The following is a 22,624-nucleotide window of genomic DNA, read 5'->3' as shown; positions in this document are numbered from 1 at the left end:
ATATGGCTTCATTCACATACCCATTCTATTCTTTAAGAACTTTTCTTAGATTTTATTTTAATGTGTATGGGTGTTTTGCCTGCATGTGTGTTTGTGTACCACATGAGTGTCTGATACCTGAAGAAGCCAAAGGAAGATGTTGAGTCCCCTGGAACTGGAGTTATAGACAGTTGTTAGTGCTCTAACTGACAAGCTAACTCTCCAGCCCCTACTCATTCTGATCTGGATGAACACTTAGTCATTTCCAGTTTCAAGAATAAAGTTGATGAAAGCATATTTATTTATGTCTGACAGTGGACATGCACAGCCATTTCTTTTGCATATGGGCCTGGAAATGGAGTTGCTGAATCAGAAGCTATGCTTCTTTTAACTTCATAGGCATCGCTCAAGCCATTTTCAAAGTGATTGTTCTATTCTCTACACCCATCAGCATGGACTCACAATGCTGATTCAGCTGCTGTTCTGAGGCCTTCCCAGCCATGACAGCTTTCTCAGCAATCACCCAAAGGTGCTGCCACCTGTTGGCTGGTGCTGGTCAGCCGTTTGGGTCACTTTGCTTTAATATCCAACGTCTGACCAACAGTATTTATCGAAATTACTATCGCTTGGCTGGGAGCTTTAAAAAGAGTAGTAATGATATGACTAGTAGGTCACATTTATGAAGTCTTTCCTATGGCTATTTTTTACATTTAAAAACCAACTTCACTGGGGTGAAATTTGTTAAGTAATAAAATTCGGGCTGGGCAGTGGTGACTCATGCCTTTAATCCGGGCACGAGGGAGGCAGAGGCAGGCGGATCTCTGTGATCTACAGAGCAAGTTCCAGGACAGGCTCCAAAACAATACAGAGAAATCCTGTCTCGAAAAACAAAACAAAACAAAAAAAGCAAGATGTTAAGGGCATACTTATACAACACTTTGAGAACTCAGGGATCCTTTCCAATCAACCATTCCACCCCACGTTCTAGGTATGCACTGATATACTTTCTGTCATTACATACCAATATTTCCTTGAGTGTTAGAGATATAGGGTCTGAGAACATACTTTGTCTTTGTCCTTGATTTCTTTGCTCATGTTGGACTCAAAAGTGAAGTCCAACTCCGAGAAATGCACCCTACAGAGTCACTCACAGGACACAAGTTTTATGCAAAAGCAAAAGGATTTTATTCCAACGCATTGGGGTTGTTCCCTGGGAAGAGAACGACCCCGAGTTTTCAAAGCAGGCAGTTTTTGTGTCTTTTTGGTCACTAGGCAGGAGTGTGACAACATATTGATTGGCTATAACATACATGAGTCATTTACTGATTGGTTGGGAACTGAACTTACAATTTTGCCCATGAGGGGTTTGGAATGTTATTTTGGTTTTTACACCTGCAAGGCCATGGGACAGCTAGTGGTTTTACTGGGAACAGAGTGACTAATACTTATTTTCAAAACTTGGGTGCTCTGGAGCAGGGTAACCCATAACAATTTTTAGAAACCAGACAGTTGTTGAAGATAACAGAAACTAGTAATAATAACAATTTTCAGAGACTGGTCATCATGACCGACAGACCATTTCATGTGTTCTTTGTCCCAGAGCTGTGTGTGGCCAGAGTGATTTTTAAATACATGCTGGTGGATATCAGGCTAGGCTTGAGTTGGGGTCTTTCACTGAGGATAATATTTTTGAGATTCATCCATGTTGGAATGTGTGTCAGTAATGAAACTGAGTGTAGTTGTGTTCATTGTGCAGATATATCATGACTTGTTTATCCATCCACTTATTTGAGGACATTTGAATTTCTAGTTTTTAGTAAGAATAACGCTGCATGCATTTGTTGGCCTGATTTAACCTCTCAAAATATTTTTAAGGCAGCATCTTCTACACCATGGATATGTATATTTATTAATCAAAAGATACATTTAAAAATAAAACTGCTATGGACATTTATGGCCTTTTTGTGAAAAAGTACTCCTTTTAAAATTATATTTAGATTTATTTATTTTATGTATATGAATATTTTGCTCAAATGTAATCTGGTGTGTGGCTGATGTCCTTGGAGGTCACAAAAGGGCATTGGAACTGGAGTTATAGATGTTGTGAGCCACTATGTGGATCCTGGGAATCCCTCTAGGGTCCCATGCAGGAACAAGTGCTTTTAACCACTGAGCCATGTCTCCAGCTGTGGGGGAAAAGCACTTACCCTTAAAAGCACTTCTTGCCTTTTAGGTAGTCTCATGAACATACTTTTTGAGCTTCCTGAATCCTGGGAGATTTGACAGGTAAGGACATAGCATGTGGGAGTATAAGCAAATACTTAACAACTGATGAACAAACATATAAATAACTACCCATCTGAAATATGATTTGTCTAAGTCTCATGGCTCATTTGTGAGGGACTGTCAAGGCTAAGCTTCAGCCTAGAACTCCTCTAGGAGATGATGCCATGGAACAAAAGCCCTGGACCGAATTCAGGGGTTGGTGTGGAGAAAATCCTACTACAGGGTCTTGGGACTGTAAGAAGGGAGGAAGGAGATGACAGGCAGCTGGCACAAAGAAGGTAGAAGGTCCAGGGATACATGGTGTACAGGGATGATAACCCCAGCCTAGTAAGCTGTACACTGACCAATTCGTGAAGTAGCATCCACATCATTGTGACCTTGATAATGAATTTCATGAACCACCAGCATTAGTGTTACCAGGGAGTCTTTCTTGGGTTTGAGGACTGCTGACACCACTGTAGACTGGATCACAATCAACTTTTTTTTTTTTTTTTCACCCAAGACAAGGTTTCTCTGTGTATCCCTGGCTGCCCTGGAATATGCTCTGACGATGGAGCTGGCCTGAACTCAGAGATACGACTGCCTCTGCTTTTGTCTCTGGAGTGTTGGGATTAAAGGCATTCACCACCATGCTTGGCTGACAACCAACTGTTAACAAGATCTCCGGGTGATTTGTGTTCATATTTGTATGGAGAAGAACCAAGATATGACAGATACATGCTTCCTGGGGTTGTTCAGGGTTTTAGCTGTGTAGATCATGCTGGCCTAGTCCTCTTACCTCAGCCTCCAGACTGCTGTTTTACAGGCATGTGTTACCATATACTGCTCAATGTTTCTTATAAGTGGAATCATACAATATATAATTTGTCAAGACTTGCTACTTTGACACAGCATGAATTTTGAATTTCATCCAAATTCTAAAATCTGCCATTTGTTCATTTTCATCACTGCTGAATTCAAACTTTTAAGGGGACCGAAGAAAGCCATCAAGCTGTCACCTATTATTTAATCATAACGTTAAACCTGCCAAAAGACACAAGTAAAAATACATCAGCTGGTTCGTAGACAATTCAAACAATAGCACACTTAGGTGTACCTTGGGGAGCCATATAAGGTCATGTTTTAGTTTGTGGAAAATGAACATTATCAGATCATCTCAAAAGCACCTCGTTAGCCTCACTTCATATCTCTAATTTATCCTTAATTAACCCAGTTGGCGACGGGAGGTGCTACTGATTGTTTCTTTCGGCCTACCCTTTTTATACTTAGTGGATGAAAGGCTCCATAAAGCGCATGCTCCTTTTAAGCCAAACCGGAACCGTCTGCAACAACCTCACTGGCACTGCCACCTGGCCTTCCTAGCAAGCCGAAGAGAAACCCTCAGCTTCGACCTGGCACCTGCTTCCTCTCGCCCAATCCCACCGGCCATTGCTCTGGCCCCGCCCACCTGCGTCGACTTGAGCCCGGCTCTCTCTGGAGGGAGCCCACCTAGGGCCGACTGCGCCTGCGCAATGCCGCCAGTGGGCGGAGCGAGGGCGCGAGGAGGGGCGGCCTCGAGGGCTCCGAGCAGAGGCTGCTCGGCTCTAGCAGGCATCCAGGCCGGTCTGAGGTAGTAAGGGCTCCGTCTTCCCTTCCTCCGCCCTCGAAAGTAAACTTTGCCGCTCCGCCCGTGGGGTCCCTAATTCTCGCCGCAGTGTCTCCAGGCGGCGTGGGCCGGCGTCAGGGCCTGCCTGCCTCCCCCGACGCGGGGCCTGGGCGCCATGGACGCTACGGCGCTGGAGCGGGACGCGGTGCAGTTCGCACGGCTGGCAGTGCAGCGCGACCACGAAGGCCGTTACTCTGAGGCGGTGTTTTACTACAAGGTAGGTCCAGGCACCCGGCTCGGGCCGGGTCACCGGAGCGAGTGTTGGCGGAGCCCAAGGCGGAGGGGCGGGGTCCTGCTTCTCAGGCCGCAGTTGTAGCTGGCAGATGCCAGCGGCTCTGCTGCCTGTGGCGGCGGGAGGTGGGATGGGGAGTGAATGTCCTGTTAGCTGTCCCTTGTCCCTGATGTGTGGCCAGCGTGGGTGATCTGCCATAAATAATATGCCAGTAGTGCATTTCGATGTAGAAAAGAAAAAGTAAATTAGAAAAGAAATTCATCTCTTACTCTAGCATTTGATGTATATATATATGCTTGGCTGTTTTTCTAAACGTTTGTGTGTTTACGAGTTTACACTCCAAAACTTGAATCCTATCGTTTATACTAGTTTAACACCTCACTTCTGCATTGTGTGTCCAGATAATGTTTGGTTGCTTGCATGTGCCACATTTGCAGCCTGTTCGGTTGTTTGGTTGTGGTCCAGCAATGTAATGGTGCGGTTAATATCCTTAGAGCTAATTTTGTGATACATCTTTTGGATGAATGGCTGGGAGCACAATCGCTAAATCAAAGGGTTATGCGCTTCTGCAGTTTATCCTGTGCTCTCCTATCCTGAGGGTTTGTAAATGCACCCCTCCAGTTATATCTTCGTGATATGGGCATCCTTGACTATACAGAAGTAGTAAATTTTCCTCCCAAGCTAATGTGCTATCAGCAAAGCGTAGTTTGCTTTCCGCTAATATTTTATTGCTTTTATTTTAAAATCTACCTTACACTTAAAGACTTTTGAGGAGTTTTAGAATCATTCATTTAAAATTTTCTGATTTTAGATTATACAAGTGTGTGTGTGTGTGTGTGTGTGTGTGTGTGTGTGTGTGTGGTGGTGGTGGTGTCCCTCTCTGAAGCTGGTTTCAAATTTGTCCTCCCCTTGCCTTAGCCTCACCAGTGCTGAGATTTCAGGAATGTGCTACCATGCCTGACTACAAGATGATAGCTCCTTAAAAGAAAACTCTGTTTCAGTTGTGAAATGACTTCACAACTACTAAGCCAGTAAAATACTGCCATATAGCCCAATGAGGCAACACCTGCTTTTTGCTTGTAATCCCAGCACTCAGTACAAAGAGATAAGAGGATCACTGAGCTCAGGCCAGCTTGGGCTACATTGTAAGACTTTGTCTCAAAAACAAAACCCAAAAGTACCATATAAAAATAACTTTTTCTAAAACAAAGGAGACTATTCAGACTTTTTCTTAAAAATAGTTGTCATTTAAGAATTAAAATTCATCCTTAAGGAAGTTTAAAACAAAACAAAACAAAAAGGCGTGGGGGGGGGGGGGGCTATGGATCTACAGTGCTGCATAACCCGGTGTCAGGAGGACCAGCCAGCTTAGGGCATATGAGACCCTGGGGTGGGGGGTGGGGGTATCACGTTTTTACCCACATGTAATCCCAGCACTTGGAGGGTCCAGACAAGTGGGTATTTAAGGCTAGCCCAGTCTACATTTCAGTTTACAAGCCAACCAAGCTGGGGTGGGGGGGAGAGATATGTAGGTTGTTCTTTGTCTCCATTATGTTTTCACTTTTGAATAAAAATGAAATGAGTATAATAAAATTGATAGTTATTTGACTTTCTTTTTGGCTTTTTTTTCTTTGAGACAGGGTTTCTCTGTGTAGCTTTGGAGCCTGTCCTGGAACTAGCTCTTGTAGATCAGACTGGTCTCGAACTCACAGAGATCCGCCTGCCTCTGCCTCCCCAGTGCTGGAATTAAAGGCGTGTATCACCATCGTCCGGCGTTATTTAGCTTTTTTAAAAAAGGGAGGTGATTATTTGAAAATCAGTACTTTCATGTGAAGGGTAACCTATACTCAGAATTAATATTTAATTTACATACAAGAAGTTCAGTTTATTGAAGTATAATGTGTTTTAATAATTATGGTATATGTAAGATTAGATATTTAATGTTTGTATGGAAAATTATTTTTTTCTTCCTTGAGAGATCTGCTTTATGGACCTGAAGAAGTCAACTGGCTTTTATGGTTGAATTTCCCATGGAGTGTAAACTGCATTTACTGATTTTGTAGGATTCAGTTAAATAACTTCTGTTTAAAACCTGGCTTGCAAAATGAAGCTCAGTGGTAGATGCTTTGGAAACAGCATGAGGCCAGGGCTGTGAGTTGTAGCATCCATTCAGTTCCTGTGGAGAGGGGCTGTCACTTGCAGGAATCTCTGTCCTAAGTGCAGTGATAGGGAAAATGGAAGCTCTTCCTCACTAGTCATAGCACAACTGGCTATGGACATTCTGGAAAGCTGGAAGGTGAATTAGGCTTCCTTAAGTTTTCATAAAACTGAAATCTACTTTATTATGTTCTACCCTAATATTTTATTCTACTTTGAGACTTTAAATCTTTACAATTTCTTGTGATTTTTTTTATTGATCTTTTATTTTGGTGATGGTTTTAATAATTTGGTTTTGGTTTTGATGGTCCTGGACCTTACACATGAACCCAGGGCCTTACACATGCTAGGCAACTGCTGTACATAGCTAAGCCCTACCTAGCCCCTGTTTTAAGACTTAAGGTACCTTTTCAAAGTATATAATTTGCACATAAGGAAAACAGAAAACATGTCAGTCACAGCTATTCTGAAGAAATGTTTAATGATTCGGTTCTTAAATTTTCAACAGAATATAAGAATTAAGAATATTGAAAATGGAAAGAAAAGTAATAGAGAATTTTATAAATTATTTGCTGTATGAAAAAAACATGAAGATGTTTTTGTTTTGTTGTGAAATTAATAGAAAATTAGAAAGTAGTAATTAAAATTCATATTGTGAAGGTCTTTTGGATTCTTTGAATATATTATTGTTATTATTTTAAGGAAGCTGCACAAGCCTTAATTTATGCTGAGATGGCAGGATCCAGCTTAGAAAGGATCCAGGAAAAGATCAGTGAATATCTGGAAAGAGTCCAAGCTCTGCATTCTGCAGGTTAGTCAAAGACACCATTTGCTCTTCCCTCATTTCTGACCACATTTACTCCTGTGTTTCTTTGTCTTCTTCATCTTGGATCTTTTTTGGGGCATGAGTGGGTGGGGTGAAGTTTTGAGACAGGGTTTCTCTGTGTAGCTCCTGGTTGTCCTGAAACTCACTCTATAGACCAGGCTGGCCTGGAACTCTCGAGTGCTGTACTAAAGGCGGGCACCACCACAGCCCAGCTTCATCTTGGATCTTGATACTCACTCTTTCTGCTCACTGAGAAGAATCTCTTAAAGAGATTTAAGAAATCATTATAGGGAAATAAATTAGTATATCTATAAGAAGAATGTTAGAGATAATAGATTACACTTTCCTAGTTTTCTCTAGGATAGTAAATTCTCTACATTGAATTTATCATTGACAAAGTTGCAATGAGGACCATGTCAGTTCTGAAACTAAAGTTAAGGCACTAAGTGTTTTTACTGATTAAGACTTCAGCAGTAGGCAGTAGATTCACACTTTTCTGTCAGAGTCCTCTACCTACAGACTTTGGGTGAACTCTTTTTTTGTTTTAATGCCACACCTTGGAAAGACAACATGTAAGCAGAGACCTGGAACAGCTTGTGTTTACTTTTATAAACAACATAGCAGATGCCAGGAGAGAAGTATATATAAGCTTGGTGATCAGTTTTGTTAGAGAAAAAGGGTTTGTGTCAAAATCTGCTGTTCATATGGGTAGAAAAGAAGAATATTGCTGACATTTTGACTTAGAAATATATTCATCTTGCCAGGTGGTGGTGGCAGTGTGGCCACATGCCTTTAATCCAGCACTTGGAGGCAGAGGCAGGTGGATCTCTGTGAGTTTGAGGACAGCCTGGTTTACAAAGCAAGTTCTAGGACAGCCAAGGCTACACAAAGAAACCCTGTCTCAAAAACCAAAATATGTATGTATGTATGTATGTGTATGTATATGTATATTCATCTTTAGGATGATTTTTAAACCTTTTTTTTTCTTTTTCTATTGTTGGATAATTCACAGAATACTCAGGATTTTTACTCTAGGTAGATTCTGTTACTGTCTACCACTTATTTTGAGTAGAATGAGCACTTAGTTATAAGCACATAATTAGGATAAAGTCTATGTGATCTGCTTTTGGTTCCCTGTTACAACAGTCTTTTTAAAAGTTGGTAGGCTACTTTAAAATGGTGTCCAGAAGTTGTAGGAATTGTCTGTGTATTGTACTTTGCTTGATAGAAAGTTCCACTAATTGTTGCATTCAGCATATCTTGTTGGAAACTCTGGGAGTAGCCCAGATCTATTTAGAATACTTGAGGTTCTGGGTTTCCTTAACATGGGAAGGTGGAGGGGCATAGAACCCTGCATGATTAAAAAGAATTTCATTTTCCCAGATAAGTAAATGAAGTTCTTAAATGTAATTGCCTTGTTTTATACATACACATTATTTCATATACTGTTTTCCAAGGAAATTATTTTTAAAGTTCATAAAGTAATCCTTCAGGAGTGTTTCCATGATTTCCCTGTCCTCTCTATAAATATTTTGGTTTATTTCAACAATCGTCTACTGAGTCAATGTTTGGGCTATATGGTAAGTGGGTGGGTAGTAGAAGAGGCCCCAGGAAACCCTAAGTCAAATGTGGAAAAATAAAAATAGAAACATTGCAATGTTGTAGAAATCTCTTTCTGAAATATATTAGGCTAATGTTAACATAGACTTCTCTAGAAGGAAAGAATGCATGCTACTAGCTTAGGAGTAGGAACTAGTAACTGAGGGAATTTCCATCCTCCCTTGTCTTATGTACACAGTCATACTTATTGATGGACTGTTATAATCATTCCGGTCAGTGGTCTCTAAATCCTTCAAGTTCTTCCAACAATTGTGAAAAAACACAAAATTATTTTTCTCTAGAGAATTAGGAAATATCTCCCTACTTTGTACTAAATACAGCAGCATTTTAGAAATAGCTTTTAAACTGGTGTGAGCAACTGCTTTTAAATAGGTATGAGCCTGCAGTTCCAGTACTCAAGAGGCTAAAGCAGAAGGATCACTTGAGCATGTGAATTTGAGACTAGCCTGAGCAATATAGCAACAATACATAACAAAAACAAAGTGCATTTGATCCTGGAAAGTAAATTCTAAAATTGATACCATGAATGTGATTATCTCTTACAGAAGAATAACACTAATCTCTTCAAGAATATGCCAGTGAAATGAAATTGTGGAAAAGGATTTAAAATAGATTTATTTATTTATTTTTATTTTTCCAGACAGGGTTTCTCTGTGTAGCTTTGTAGACCAGGCTGGCCTCAAACTCACATAGATCTGACTGCCTCTGCATCCTGATTTCTGGGATTAAAGGCGTGCGCCACCAACGCCCGGCCTGGAAAAGGATTTTTAATGCAGACAATATCTTAATTGTTTGAAAATATCCCTGATATTTTCCTTATTTTGTAAAGTAAATGTAACATATGTAATCTGTGAGAAGTTTGTGGTTTCTGTATTTATTACTTTGAACAAAAAAGGACTTTTTCTAGTTAAAAACCTTGTTCAAAACCTCAATTTTAACCAGGTATGATGAGGCATACTTATAATCCAAATACTTAGGATATTGAGGCAGGAGGAATCTGAATTTGAGGCTGGCTTGGGCTACCTAATGAGACTCTGTCTCAAAATGCAAATAAATGATAAAAAGAAAGAAAGAGAGCAAGAAAAGAGATACCTGAATAGAGGGAGCCACTATAGGTTTAAAGAGAAATCTGGCACTAGGGAAATGTCCAGAGTTCCACAAGGATAACCCCAACTAAGAATCTAAGCAATAGTGGAGAGGCTACCTTAAATGTCCTTCCCCTATAATGAGATTGATGACTACCTTAAATACCATCCCAGAGCCTTCATCCAGTAGCTGATGGAAGCAGAAGCAGACACCCACAGCTAAGCCCTAAGCCAAATTCGTGGAATCCAGTTGTAGAAAGGGAATTGTGATGAGTAAAGGGGTCAAGACCATGCTGGGGAAACCCACAGAAACAGCTGACCTGAGCAAGTGGAAGTTCGCAGACCTCAGTCTGACAGCTGAGTTACCAGCATAGGATAGAACCAGGCCCCCCATGAAAGTGGGTGTCAGTTGGGAGGTCAGGGCAGTCTATGGGACCTCTGGTAGTGGAACCAGTATTTATCCCTAGTGCACGGACTTTGGGAGCCCATTCCCTATGGAAGGATACTCTCTCAGCCTAGATACATTGGGGGGCGGGCTAGGCCCTGCCCCAAATGATGGGACAGACTTTGATGATCCTTCATGGGAGGCCTCACCTTCCTTGGGGGGTATGGGAGAATGGGAGGGAGAGGGAACTGGGATTGGTATGTAAAATAAGATTTTTTAAAAAATTTAAATTAAAGAAAAAGAGAAAAAAATCAGGGTTGGGATGTAGCTTAGTTGATATAGTGCCTGCCTAAAGACATGATTCCCTAGATTTGATTCTTTATAACATATAAAGTACATGTGGTGAAACAGGCATGTAATCCCAGCATGTTGGAGGTAGATAATCAGAATTTCAAGGTCATTGTTGACTACATGATAAATTTGAGGCCAGCCTGGGCTATATGTGACCCTCTCACAAAAAAAAAAAAAAAAAAAAAAAAAAAAATTAAAGAAAATAGAACCTCAAATGTCAAAACAGCTTGTTTATAGTCAAGAACCTCTTGACAGGATAGGTTGACTTCTTTGTAGAGAAAAATATCAATTTGAAATAAACAAATGTAGAGATTAAGGTTACTAGACTAACTTTCTGTTTTAGGTTTCTCATTCTGGATATTTAATAGAAATGAATCACCTAATATAGAACTATCTTATTTTGTTATTTGGCTTCTTTCACTGAGATTAATGTTTGTAATGTTTATTTATGCTATATGATGTAGCAAGTCTTTTTTTGTCCTTCCAGCCACTCCCAAATCATGATATGAAGATTTATTAATTATGAAAGCTCAGCCGATAGCTTAGGCTTGTTTTTAGCTAGCTCTTATAACTTAGATTAGCCCATTTCTATTAATCTTTGTGCACCCTGAGGCTCATTTACCTCATCTACATACTGTCCATCCTGTTTTCCTGCTTCTGTGTCTCCTCATGTGTCTGCTCTTCTTCTTCCCAATGTTCTCTCCATGCCTGGAGATTCTGCCTAGCTATTGACCATTCAGCTCTTTATTAAACCAATAAGAGTGATACATCTTCACAGTGTACAAAAAGATTATTCTACAACAATCGGATGTATCAGTATTTTACCCCTTTTCATGGATAGATAGTAGAGTCCATTGTATTAACACACCACAATTTATTTACCCATTTATCAAGTGGAAAATATTTGGGTTTTCTTCCTTTTGTTTATTGTAAAGGTACTATGTACATTACATAGTGTACTGTACATTATGTATTGTGTACATTCATGTATAAAATGACTGCACTTTATGCTTATAGTTCCACCAGCAGCATAGCTAGTTCCAGTTTCTTAGTTCCTTTATGTTCTCACTCTTATATATACACTCTCTTTCCCTCTCCTTTTCTCTGTGTGTGGTAAGTGCTGAGAATGGCCTTATACATGCTAAGCAAGTGCCCTGCCACTGAACAATATCCTTAGCTCTGCACAAGTTTTTAAAATTTTTTTATTTTAAGACCAAGTCTTGCTGTCCTAGCTTCAAACTCTGATATATCTGTTTTCACCTTCCAAGTGCTGGGATTGCAGAGCTCTGCCACCAGAACTGATTTGTTATTGACATTTTTATTTTTAGCCATCCTAATGGATATAAATACCGTCTGATTGGGTTTTCATGTGCATTGCTTGAGGGTTGATGATGCTGAGCATCTACACATGTGCTATGGAGTGGAGAGATGGCTCAGGAGTTGAGAATACTTGTTCTTGCAGAGGACCCAGATTTGATTTCTAGCACCCACATGGTGGCTAATGACTTATCTGTTACTCCAGTTCCAAGGGATCCAGTACCCTCTTCTGACCCTCAAGGGCACCAGGCTTGCACATGATGTGCAGACATACATTCAGGCAAAACACCCATGTACATAAGTAAATCTTTCAAAACAAAACAAAAAACCCAAATTGAAATACTTATCTTAAAGAGCAGTAAAAGCACGATAACTTCTTCTGGACCTAGATGGATAAGAAAAACAGGAACTTTATCATCAGGGCCTAAAAAAATTACCTTGAAATATGATGACTGCTGCTTCTTCCTCATCTCATCCCTTCTTCTTTCTTCCCCCTTCTCTTTTTCTTTCCTCCTCCTCTTCTTCCTCTTATCCTTTTCTGCTACTAGCCATAAAACCCAGGATATATTGTGAGGCAAGCTCACTCTGCCCCTGAGCCACACCCTCAACCCTATGTGTTTCTTAATATTTAGTACTTTCCAGGTTTTTACTTTGTTTTTTATGGAGGGAGAAGAATATGAAGAAGACTCCTTTGTTTTGTTTTTTATTTTAGTGAAGGGAGTACTAGTAGAAATAATTCAAGCATTTCTAATATCTTGTCTCTGGTGTCTAAATAATGGGGTTTGGGTAGGGGGTTTAGAGATAGAAAGGAAAAATTATTCCTCTTAAAAAAGATTTTTGTTGTGTATTTTGCTAAGCATTTTAAATGAGGGATATACAGTTTGGCAAAGAATGTCTTAAATATGTTAAAATGTTGGTTTTCCTGGTTGCATTTAAGTAATATTCTCCCTGCATGTTTTTTTTTTTTATTCTGTACTAGTTCAGTCAAAGAGTGCTGATCCTTTGAAATCAAAACATCAGTTGGATCTAGAGCGTGCCCATTTTCTTGTTACACAAGCTTTTGATGAGGATGAAAAGGGGAATGTGGAAGATGCCATAGAATTATATACGGAAGCTGTGGATCTCTGTCTAAAAACTGTAGGTATAGCTATGAGTCAAATTTGATGGAATTATATTAAGAAATTGCTTCCCTTACTCACAAATTTTATTTAATTTGAAGGAACCCTCACATTCTATCATTATAAATAAAGCTAATCTTCACTGAAAATGTTGAGTAGAAAACTAATAATAGAGTTTTATACCTTATTAAAGTTTTGCTGCTACTGAATCACTAAGCAGTTGCTTTTAAAAATTGTATTTGCTTATTTTTAAACTGTTCAAGGTTATCTTAGTAACTAAAACTACTATAAGAAGAATTCACCATCATGAATCTGTGAATTTAGCATAAGCTTTTTTCGATTTCATACAATAAAAAGTAAAGTAGTGGTTTGGGAGAGTTTCATTAACTTGGAAAATAAAATCTATATGCTGAGTGGCTCTTAGTACTCCCTGATGGACCTTAGTTGAGATGCTTAGCTTCAAGGGGCATCTAGTACTTAAGAGCACAGTGCATTTGGGAGGAGGATGAGATAAAGTAGTAGAGGATGTTCCTATTGTCTTTTATATGCCAGCTTTTTTTGGTAGGCTGTTGTGGTCAGTGAAACCATCTGCCTTGATTTCTATAACCTGGAGAATATAGATAAGTGCTGGTCTCCCCAGGTTCCTCCTTCTCAGCCTTCCATGGTACATGTTTATACATTTGTGGTCTAGTTATCACTTGTCTACAGAAATGGCTTCTAAGTTCACCCTAGTGACAAAATATTCAATATGGTTTTAAGTGATAACTTTTAAAGACAGAAATAAAATGTTGTCTTTATTTACTCACAATTTCAAGAAGTATATTTTATTTTTGCATAGAAATATAGATTAAATAAATTAAAGAACTATGCTTTAGAATGTCTATCTCTTTCTCTTAAGTCTTACGAAACTGCCGATAAGACTCTGCAAAATAAATTGAAACAGTTGGCTCGACAGGCACTAGATAGGTGAGTTTTGTCACTCAAATTCTTATCAATGGATAGCATGAATTGTGCTTTTTTTTTTTTTAACATAACATCTTAATGTAAAGGTCTACATGTTTCTCTACAAGCTGAAACTTAGAAGGCTACCCTTTTTCACTGACTAAATTTACCTTCTCTCTAGTTCCTTGCTTTAGAATAAGTAGCCCATCCATTAGTCAAGAAGCCTTTTAATTTTTGCTGTTAGAAAACAGAACTGTTTTATTGCCCTGGTATTACTGAGTGTCTGGTAGTTTTGTGGCTTGAACCCAGGATCTTGTGCATGCTATTCAAGTATTCCACCACTGAGCTATATTTCCAGCCCCCAGCAGTCATAACTCAAATGGAATACTTCCTGTGTTGTGCAATGTCAGACTTCCAAGACAACCTTTTCAGAAGGCCCTCCAGAGTTACTATTAAAAGATAGACATTGAGAGTGGCCTTGCATTCATTCCCAACATCACACCATATGTATTGCCTTCATCTCAAGCTGTGTCACTTCTGAGACCTGCTATAAGCATTTTATTTGAAGTCGAGTCTCCCCTGCACTTTCATTCTGATTGCTCTGCTTGTTTTAATATTCTTTTCCATTGTTATTACCCCATTGTGGAATATAAGAAAAGAGCAGTCTGTTGTATATGTGCTGCGTTTAGCCTTCATCCCCTAAGTGGAAGCTTGTGAAAACAGAATTTTGCTTCTTTTGTTCGGTGCTTAAGTAAGCATGTCAAAGAATGCCTAACATAGATGTGTTCAGTATGTATTTGCTGAATGAATGGGTCTGTGTAAATGAATTATGCCTTTTTCAAGAGTTGAGGTAGAAAACCACTTTCTTTTAAAGGAAAGAAGTAGAAATTCATCTATTTCTAGAATGTGAATTTTTGAAATGACCTTAGTTTAAAGCTCTACCTATGTTCTGGTCCTTTCATTAAGATATAACTCATCCCTTTTCTACTTCATCATCAGCTAAGCTTTAGTTTATTTACCCAAATTCATGAAAGTATGACATAGTTGCCTTCTCGATTTCCATGACATAGGGGTTACCATGTTACCAGACATAGCTGCCTTCTCCATCGTGATTTCTTTTACCAGTTATAATCATAGTTGATTTTTATGCTTGTGTAGATAAACCATCCAGCATTTCTGAGTCCATCCTAAGCAAAGGCAAATGGGGTGAGGTGTCAGACTCTTTTGGGGGATCTGTTGAAGATTAAAGACCTTCTTTCTAGGAAAATGTACATCTAATGTTCTTGACATATAATTTTGGAGTGTTACAAGACTCCTGAAGCTCATATGTGGATCTTAGGTTAAGAACTTGTTTTAGCTTGTTAGTTCTTTGACAGAACAGTCAAAAGCCCTTTGTATATCATGTAATGCCCTCTGTCATGAATTCCTGCTTTCCTCTCACCTTATCTCCTGCTGTCTCCCTTTTGTACTTTTCACAGGGCCTGTATTCATCCTTTTGAAGTTGCCATAGCTTGCTCTGCTGTTTGATACTACTGCACATTGTATATATTTCCTTACTGCAGATGAATTTTTCTAAGACTCAAGCATTAAGTCTAAGCATACTTCCCTTGATTCACTCACTCTCTTTTCTTGGTCATTAGGGCTATTATTGCTTTTGTGTATTCATTTGAATGAAATGCTTCTGTCCTGGCATCTATTGTTTTGATAAAGTTGTCGTTTTGATAAAGTTGTCTTTTTATCCACAAAATATTTTTTAATATATACATATTTATTTATGTATTATATATACAATGTTCTGCCTGTATGTCTGCCTATAGGCCAAAAGAGGGCACCAGATCTCATAATGGATGGTTGTGAGCCACCATATGGTTGCTGGGAACTGAACTCAGGACCTCTGGAAGAGCAGCCAGTGCTCATAACCACTGAGCCATCTCTCTAGCCCCTTATCCACAAAATCTTTTTTGGGGGGAGGGCGGGGGTTCGAGGCTGGGTTTCTCTGTGGCTTTGGAGACTGTCCTGGAACTAGCTCTTGTAGACCAGGCTGGTCTCGAACTCACAGAGATCTGCCTGCCTCTGCTTCCTAAGTGCTGGGATTAAAGGTGTGCTCCACCACCACCCAGCTCCCTTATCCACAAAATCTTAAGGATGAGATTTATACACTATTATACCCTTTACCTTGCATAGTATCTGACATATAATACAAACATATGTTCGTTTCAGTAGTACTTACAAAATAAGTGCAATAGATTATATAGAGAATTTTTGATTAGTATATAAGGATTTTATGAACTGATTTTACATTAGGATGCTTTACTAACTTGAAGTAAGTTTTGTGTTCTGTAAGTTTAAATGAAACACTTAGAAGGTAGAGGTAGGAGGATCACGACTTCAAGGCCAGCCTGCTATATAGCAAGTTAGAGGCCAGCCTCTTTATGAGACCCTGTCTCATAAAAAACAAAGGCCTAAATGTAAGAAGAAAACTAGAACAGTTCTTTTATGCTTCTGTTTTAGAGCAGAAGCATTGAGTGAACCTTTGACAAAGCCATTTTGTAAACTCAAGTCAACAAATATGAAAACGAAGACTCCTCCAGTAAGAACACATTTTCCTCTAGGACCTAATCCTTTCCTTGAAAAGCCTCAGCCATTTATAAGTCCACAGTCATGTGACGCCCAAGGACAAAGATATACAGCGGAAGAAATAGAAGTGCTCAGGTAAATCCACTTGTGACTCAGGGTAATGAAAACTTTAAACATAATGAGTGCAAACCATTTCATTCTGAATTACCTTCAGATCTTTGTTGTGATACGTTATTTAACTGTGCATTATATCATATATCAGCTTGAATAGTTACAGAGTAGAGCCAACCAACATGTTTTAGTGTTAGCATTATTTTCCTAGTCTTTTTTTTTTTTTTTTTAAAGCTAACTCTGGTACTCTGCATAATTGAGTCCTGAAGATTGGGGAACATAGCAGTTATGGCAGGCTGCTAATAATGCTCTGTGCACCTTTATCACCAGCAAACAAAAATCTGAAGTTGTGAATCCCACTCCCCCTTTGGGGAGAGATGTACTACCACCACCTGGCTACTTTTTAATTTTTTAGGAGTTTAAAAGAAATGAAAAAACAGAATTATGACAAAGACCACTTTGTAAAACTTAAACTGTATATAATGTCAATCTTTACAGAAAATGTTCACAGACAGCTCACTGTATTTGAAAGCAGCCGTGGATGCTATTAAAAATTCAAAGCCTGAGCTTGGCATAGCACTTGCCTGAAATCCCAGCACTCTGGAGGAAGTAGACTTATAAATTCAGGTTCAAGGCCAGCCTCAGCTACGGAGGAGAACCTGCACCAAAAACCAGTAACAGCAAACCTCACAATAATGTAGAAATCCTTTACTGTCTTCTGAATCAGTTGATAAGTTGAAAGAGGATAAGTCTTTGGGCCCGCTGGCTGTTCTTGAGTTGGGTGGGTTAGATAGGTGTTAATTTTAAATTTTCCTGAGATTGAGCTGAAAGAAGCAGTGTTCCCTCCTTGGTCACAGCTTTCCAGAGCATCTTCCTTTCTTCCTGAAGATTTTAGTTATCCGTCTATTAGCCTGGTTCCTTTGCCTAGGAAAAATAGTATATGAATAAACACAGTACAAAACAAAACAACAACTGTTCCTTTTAAAGGTGAGGCTCTAAGTTAGTTGAGTGTCTTAGGATTGCTATTACTGTGATAAAACACCATGACCAAAGCATTTTAGGGAGGAAAGGATTTGTTATCCAGCTATGCTTCCACATCGCTGTTCATCCTCAAAGGAAGTCAGAATAGGAACTCAAGTAGGACAGGAACCTGGAGGCAGGAGCTGATATAGATGCCATGGAGGTGTGCTGCTTATTGGCTTGCTCTTCATGGCTTGCTCAGCCTGCTTTCTTATAGAATGCAGGACCACCAACCCAGTGATGGCACCATCCACAATGGACTGGGCCCTCCCTAATCAATCATTAAGAAAATAACCTATAGGCTCACCTACAGCCTGATCCTATGAAGGTATTTTGTCAATTGAAGCTGTTCAGTACAGTGAGAATTCATCATTTTGGCTACACAGTATCTGTATGCTACTTTTATATATACTATACATTTGGAATTCTTCACTGTATCAAAAGAACTCTGTCAAAACACAGCTATCCTTCATACAAGTGAAAGTGAGTGTACACTGTCCCAACAATTATTGTATCCATTCCTGACTGCATTAATTTTCAGATTCACTGAATATTACTACCCAAAGACTACAACTACTCTTTTAAAAAAAAAAAAGCAGATGTATAAGAAGGTAGTTATTAAACATGGTGGCATGTGCTGCAATTTTGAGTTCAAGAACAGCCTGATAGCCTGGGTTACATAGCGAAGCCCTATCTCAGTTAAACAACAACTAATAAACCCTCAAAAGGAAGTTGTTGATATGCATAAAACATGCAGAGCCTCTACAAACCTCACTAAATTTGTCGACAGATCATAACTGTTTCTATGACACTTTCTTCTTTCAAGACTCATCCATATTCCCATAGCATAAAAAGAAAGATCACGTTTTTCAGAGTTTATTGTATTTTTGTTGTTTGCTTGTTTGGTTGGTTGATTTTTAGTTTTTCTAGCCAGTGTTTCTCTGTGTAGCTCTGGCTGTTCTGGAACTCACGTTGTAGACCAGGCTAGCCTCAAACCCAGAAATTTGCCTGCCTCTGCCTCTGTCTCCCAAGTGCTTGGATTAAAGTATGTGCCACCACTGCCCAGCTTGTTTTTAAATCCCCAAATAACTAAGCTATTGCTTTGTTTCTTTGGACTTAGGATAGACTTGGAAACAAAGGATTATTTTAAAACAATTTTTTTTTTTGTAGAGGATGTCAGTTTTTTTTTTTTCATTACTGGTGCTATATTAATTACATTTTTGTGCTGAAGGTTGAACCTTTTATACATGATAGGCAAAAATGCTACCACTGTGCTGCATCCCAAGTCCAGGAAGTTAACTTAAAAAGAATGTTCTTTTTAAATGAATTGAATTATAACAGTTACTCTCTGGTTTTTCTCTTATCAAAATTGTCCACATAAAAATCTGAACACCATGAAATTGTCAGTTTAATACAGTATCATACTTTGTCACTGAAATTTTACCTTTGGTATTAGGTAAAAGTCTGAGAAGCTATTGTTATTTAAACTTAGAGTTTAACTGAGATTGGTGACTAAGGTAGACTTGAAAACTTAGATCTTTTTCTTGTGCCTTATAGGACAACATCAAAAATAAATGGTATAGAATATGTTCCTTTCATGAGTGTTGATCTGAGGGAACGTTTTGCTTATCCAATGCCTTTTTGGTAAGTAAACATGTTAACTTTCACTTCCAAGATAATTTAAAGAAGTTCCCAGTACTCTGAAGTTTGATTTAATTCATAGTCCTGAAATTAAATTTTATATACAAAGTTGGTTGGAAAAGAGTATTTGTGAGAAAGAGGTGGAAAACTAAAGAGGTCCAAATAAAAAATCTGAACACCATGAAGTTGTCAGTTTAATGCAGTACCATGATAGAGTACCTCAATATCACATTTATTTAATTGGCTTGGTCATGGGCTCATAGGCACTTTTTTGAAAAACCTAACATTATAGACACAGTGCTTAATATAATACTTGGTACAGAGTAAGTACTGAGCAAACATTTGTCCAGTTAATGATTGGATCACAATAGAAAAAAGTCCAGAAAGTAATAAAAGTATTTAGAGATGTACTCAAATACCTACAAAAAAGATGCTGGGATTATAATCATGAGAGTAAATCACTCTAGTGTGTGCTGTATGTATATATTCTCTCTAGTATGTGCTGTATGTATATGTTCTCTCTAGTATGTGCTGAATGTATATGTTCTCTCTATTATGTGCTGTATGTATATATTCACTCTAGTATGTGGTTATATTTAAGGAGATGTAAATTTGTGATTTTAGTTTATATGTAGCAAATTAAGATAAATTATATCTCTCATGTTGGAATGTACAAAAGAAAAATACGGTATGAACAATAAAATTTTGGGGCAATTTAATATAATTGGAGAAGTAAAACATGAAATACAGAAACTCCTTTAATTTACAGGAGATCAATGTATTCAGGATGGTATGACCATATACAAAAGCGCCTTTAATGTAGGAATTGCTGTTCCTAAATTGGAACTCCTAAATTCCACAGTTGGAAGTACCCCCCTTTCTTTTTTGTGTAATTACTTGCTTAATACATGTCCTTTGATGGAAATTATAAGCTTCATAAGGACAAAGACCATGTTTGTTTAATTAAGTCCTACCCTATATCTAGCACAGTATCTGTTATATAGTGATAAGATTTACTGAATGAATTATATTTTAAGAAGAGTAGATGAATACCAAACTAGCGGCACTGGTTTTGTCATCTAAGTTATTTTACTTAGAGAATAACCAAAAGAAAAAATAATTATAAACATTTCAAAATTCATTTAACAGATTGACAGGAAAAGGGCTCTATAATTTAATTTAGAGTAGTGGTCCTCAACCTTCCTAATGCTGTGACCCTTTAATACAATTTCTCATGTTATAGTGAACCTCAACCATGAAATTATTTCTTTGCAACTTCATAACTGTCATTTTGCTACTGTTTTGAATCGTAATGTAAATATCTGATATACAAGATATCTTATATAGTACTTTCGAAGGGAGTTACGACCCACAGGTTGAGAACCACTGTTTTAAAATTTTTTTTTTATTCTGGTGATATGTTAACCTTTAAATCATAAGCATTGTATTTTATAAAATATTTTTAATAGCCTTATGAGTCTAGGACAAGAAATGTGTTATACAGACTTTAATTACTCAGTGATTTGAGAGAATACTATGGAACCTTAAATTTATTCTATAGTATCTGTTATATGGAAAGTTAATAATGAGTAAGTAATAGATAAAATTATAGGTTTGAATTAGCTTTGATTTTCTCCCTTACAAGTTTGTGATTGCTATCTTTAAACTCCTAAGTTCACTCAGCTCTGTTTCTATTTATAATTGGCTCCTAACATTCTAACATTAGGTTCTAGCTAAATAGTTATCTGGAACAGTAGAGGTTCTGTAAGGTGATCATCAAAATATTTGAGAGACCAGGTGTGATGGCACAACTGCAGTCACAGCACTCAGGAGGCAGAGGTAGGGTGATCATGTCTCAAAATTTTAAAACGACGAAAATTTTTTGAGCAGTATTGTGGGCAATCTTTTCTTCTTAAGAGATTTGCAACAATATGGGCTCATAAAAGTCTAGAGGTGTCCTACCTACAGTGAAGAAACTAGTACTTTAGGAGTTTTCAGGTCATACTTGAGCACAAAATCTTTTTTTTTTTTAAATCTAATACTCATTAGCATTCTTGGATAAAAGAATGTTGCACAAATTTGTTTTAGTTTGCATATTACACATTACCACAAAATCTTTTGAAATCCAAAGAGGTGTTGCCATTGCTGTAGGAAGGTGAAGGCTTGGGGCTGCAAAGGTAGATGGTTTTTATTTGGTATTGTATGTTGGTTTTATTTTATTTTATTTTATTTGGTTTTTTCGAGGCAGGGTTTCTCTGTGGCTTTGGAGGCTGCCCTGGAACTAGCTCTTGTAGACCAGGCTGGTCTCGAACTCACAGAAATTCACCTGCCTCTGCCTCCCGAGTGCTGGGATTAAAGGTGTTTGCCACCACCGCCCCCGCCAGTTTGTATGTTTTTTTTTTTTTTTTTATATATTCACTTCTTTTTGTTTTGCTTTGTTTGTTTGTTTTTGTTTTTTCAAGACAGGGTTTCTCTGTGGCTTTGTTTTTTTTTTTTTTTTAAAGATTTTATTTATTCTCCATGTATATCTGCACACCAGAAGAGGGCAGAAGATCTCATAACAGATGGTTGTGAGCCACCATGTGGTTGCTGGGAATTGAACTCAGGACCTCTGGAAGAGCAGTCAGTGCTCTTAACCTCTGAGCCATCTCGCCAGCCCCAGTTTGTATTGTTAATGACTCATTGTTTTGCTGAGTTTTCCTGAACATCATAACTGTGCTAAGTTAAGCATCTATACCATATTTTTAAATAAATATAAGCTCTGTCTTCACTTATTTTTTTTTTAATTGGAGAAGCTGTTCAGGTTGACTGAATTCAAGGTTAAGTGTAAAGAGCCAGATATGACTTGATTATTTTAGGAACACAAAGGTACAGCTATATGATCTGTGCACCAAAAAGAAGGTTTCATTCTGGCTTCAAGTCATCTTTAAAAAATAATATATTCTTTTAACTTTTATTGTTACCTCAGTGATAGATGGGGCAAGCTTCCATTATCACCTAAACAAAAAACTACATTTTCTAAATGGGTACGACCAGAAGATCTCACCAACAATCCTACAATGATATATACTGTATCCAGTTTTAGCATAAAGCAGGTAAATATTTATTTTGTATAATGTTCAATAAGTTAGCACTCTAAAGAAATTTGAATATAGATTTGATTTTTCTTAGAGTGTATATATTTAGATGCATGAGTATAATTGTAAGACTTTCTCATTTTTCACATTGTTTCCAGCTTGATTTGGTAGCACATATCTATAATCTCAGCACTTGTGGTTCAATACCATCTTGAGCTACATAGTAAGTTTGAGACCAGTCTGCATAGCAAAATA

General features: G+C 38.1%; 1 protein-coding gene across 4 annotated transcripts in view; it reads left to right on the top strand.

Annotated features, from left to right (window-relative positions):
- The first annotated feature begins 3,795 nt into the window (after positions 1-3,795).
- Positions 3,796-22,624, top strand: part of Capn7 (calpain 7) — a 41,324-nt gene continuing 22,495 nt past the window's right edge. For all 4 annotated transcript variants that reach the window (XM_035452604.1, XM_035452606.1, XM_027389523.2 and 1 more), the window contains exons 1-7: positions 3,796-4,127; positions 7,002-7,110; positions 12,863-13,020; positions 13,900-13,967; positions 16,455-16,655; positions 19,209-19,295; positions 22,261-22,387. In XM_035452604.1, the coding sequence (XP_035308495.1) occupies positions 4,026-4,127; positions 7,002-7,110; positions 12,863-13,020; positions 13,900-13,967; positions 16,455-16,655; positions 19,209-19,295; positions 22,261-22,387 (852 nt within the window). In that variant the 5' untranslated portion in view covers positions 3,796-4,025. The remainder of the gene's footprint in view (positions 4,128-7,001; positions 7,111-12,862; positions 13,021-13,899; positions 13,968-16,454; positions 16,656-19,208; positions 19,296-22,260; positions 22,388-22,624) is intronic.

The sequence above is a fragment of the Cricetulus griseus genome, assembly GCF_003668045.3.
Source record: "Cricetulus griseus strain 17A/GY chromosome 1 unlocalized genomic scaffold, alternate assembly CriGri-PICRH-1.0 chr1_1, whole genome shotgun sequence".
NCBI lineage: Eukaryota > Metazoa > Chordata > Mammalia > Rodentia > Cricetidae > Cricetulus > Cricetulus griseus.
This window is presented reverse-complemented; position numbering and strand designations above follow the sequence as displayed.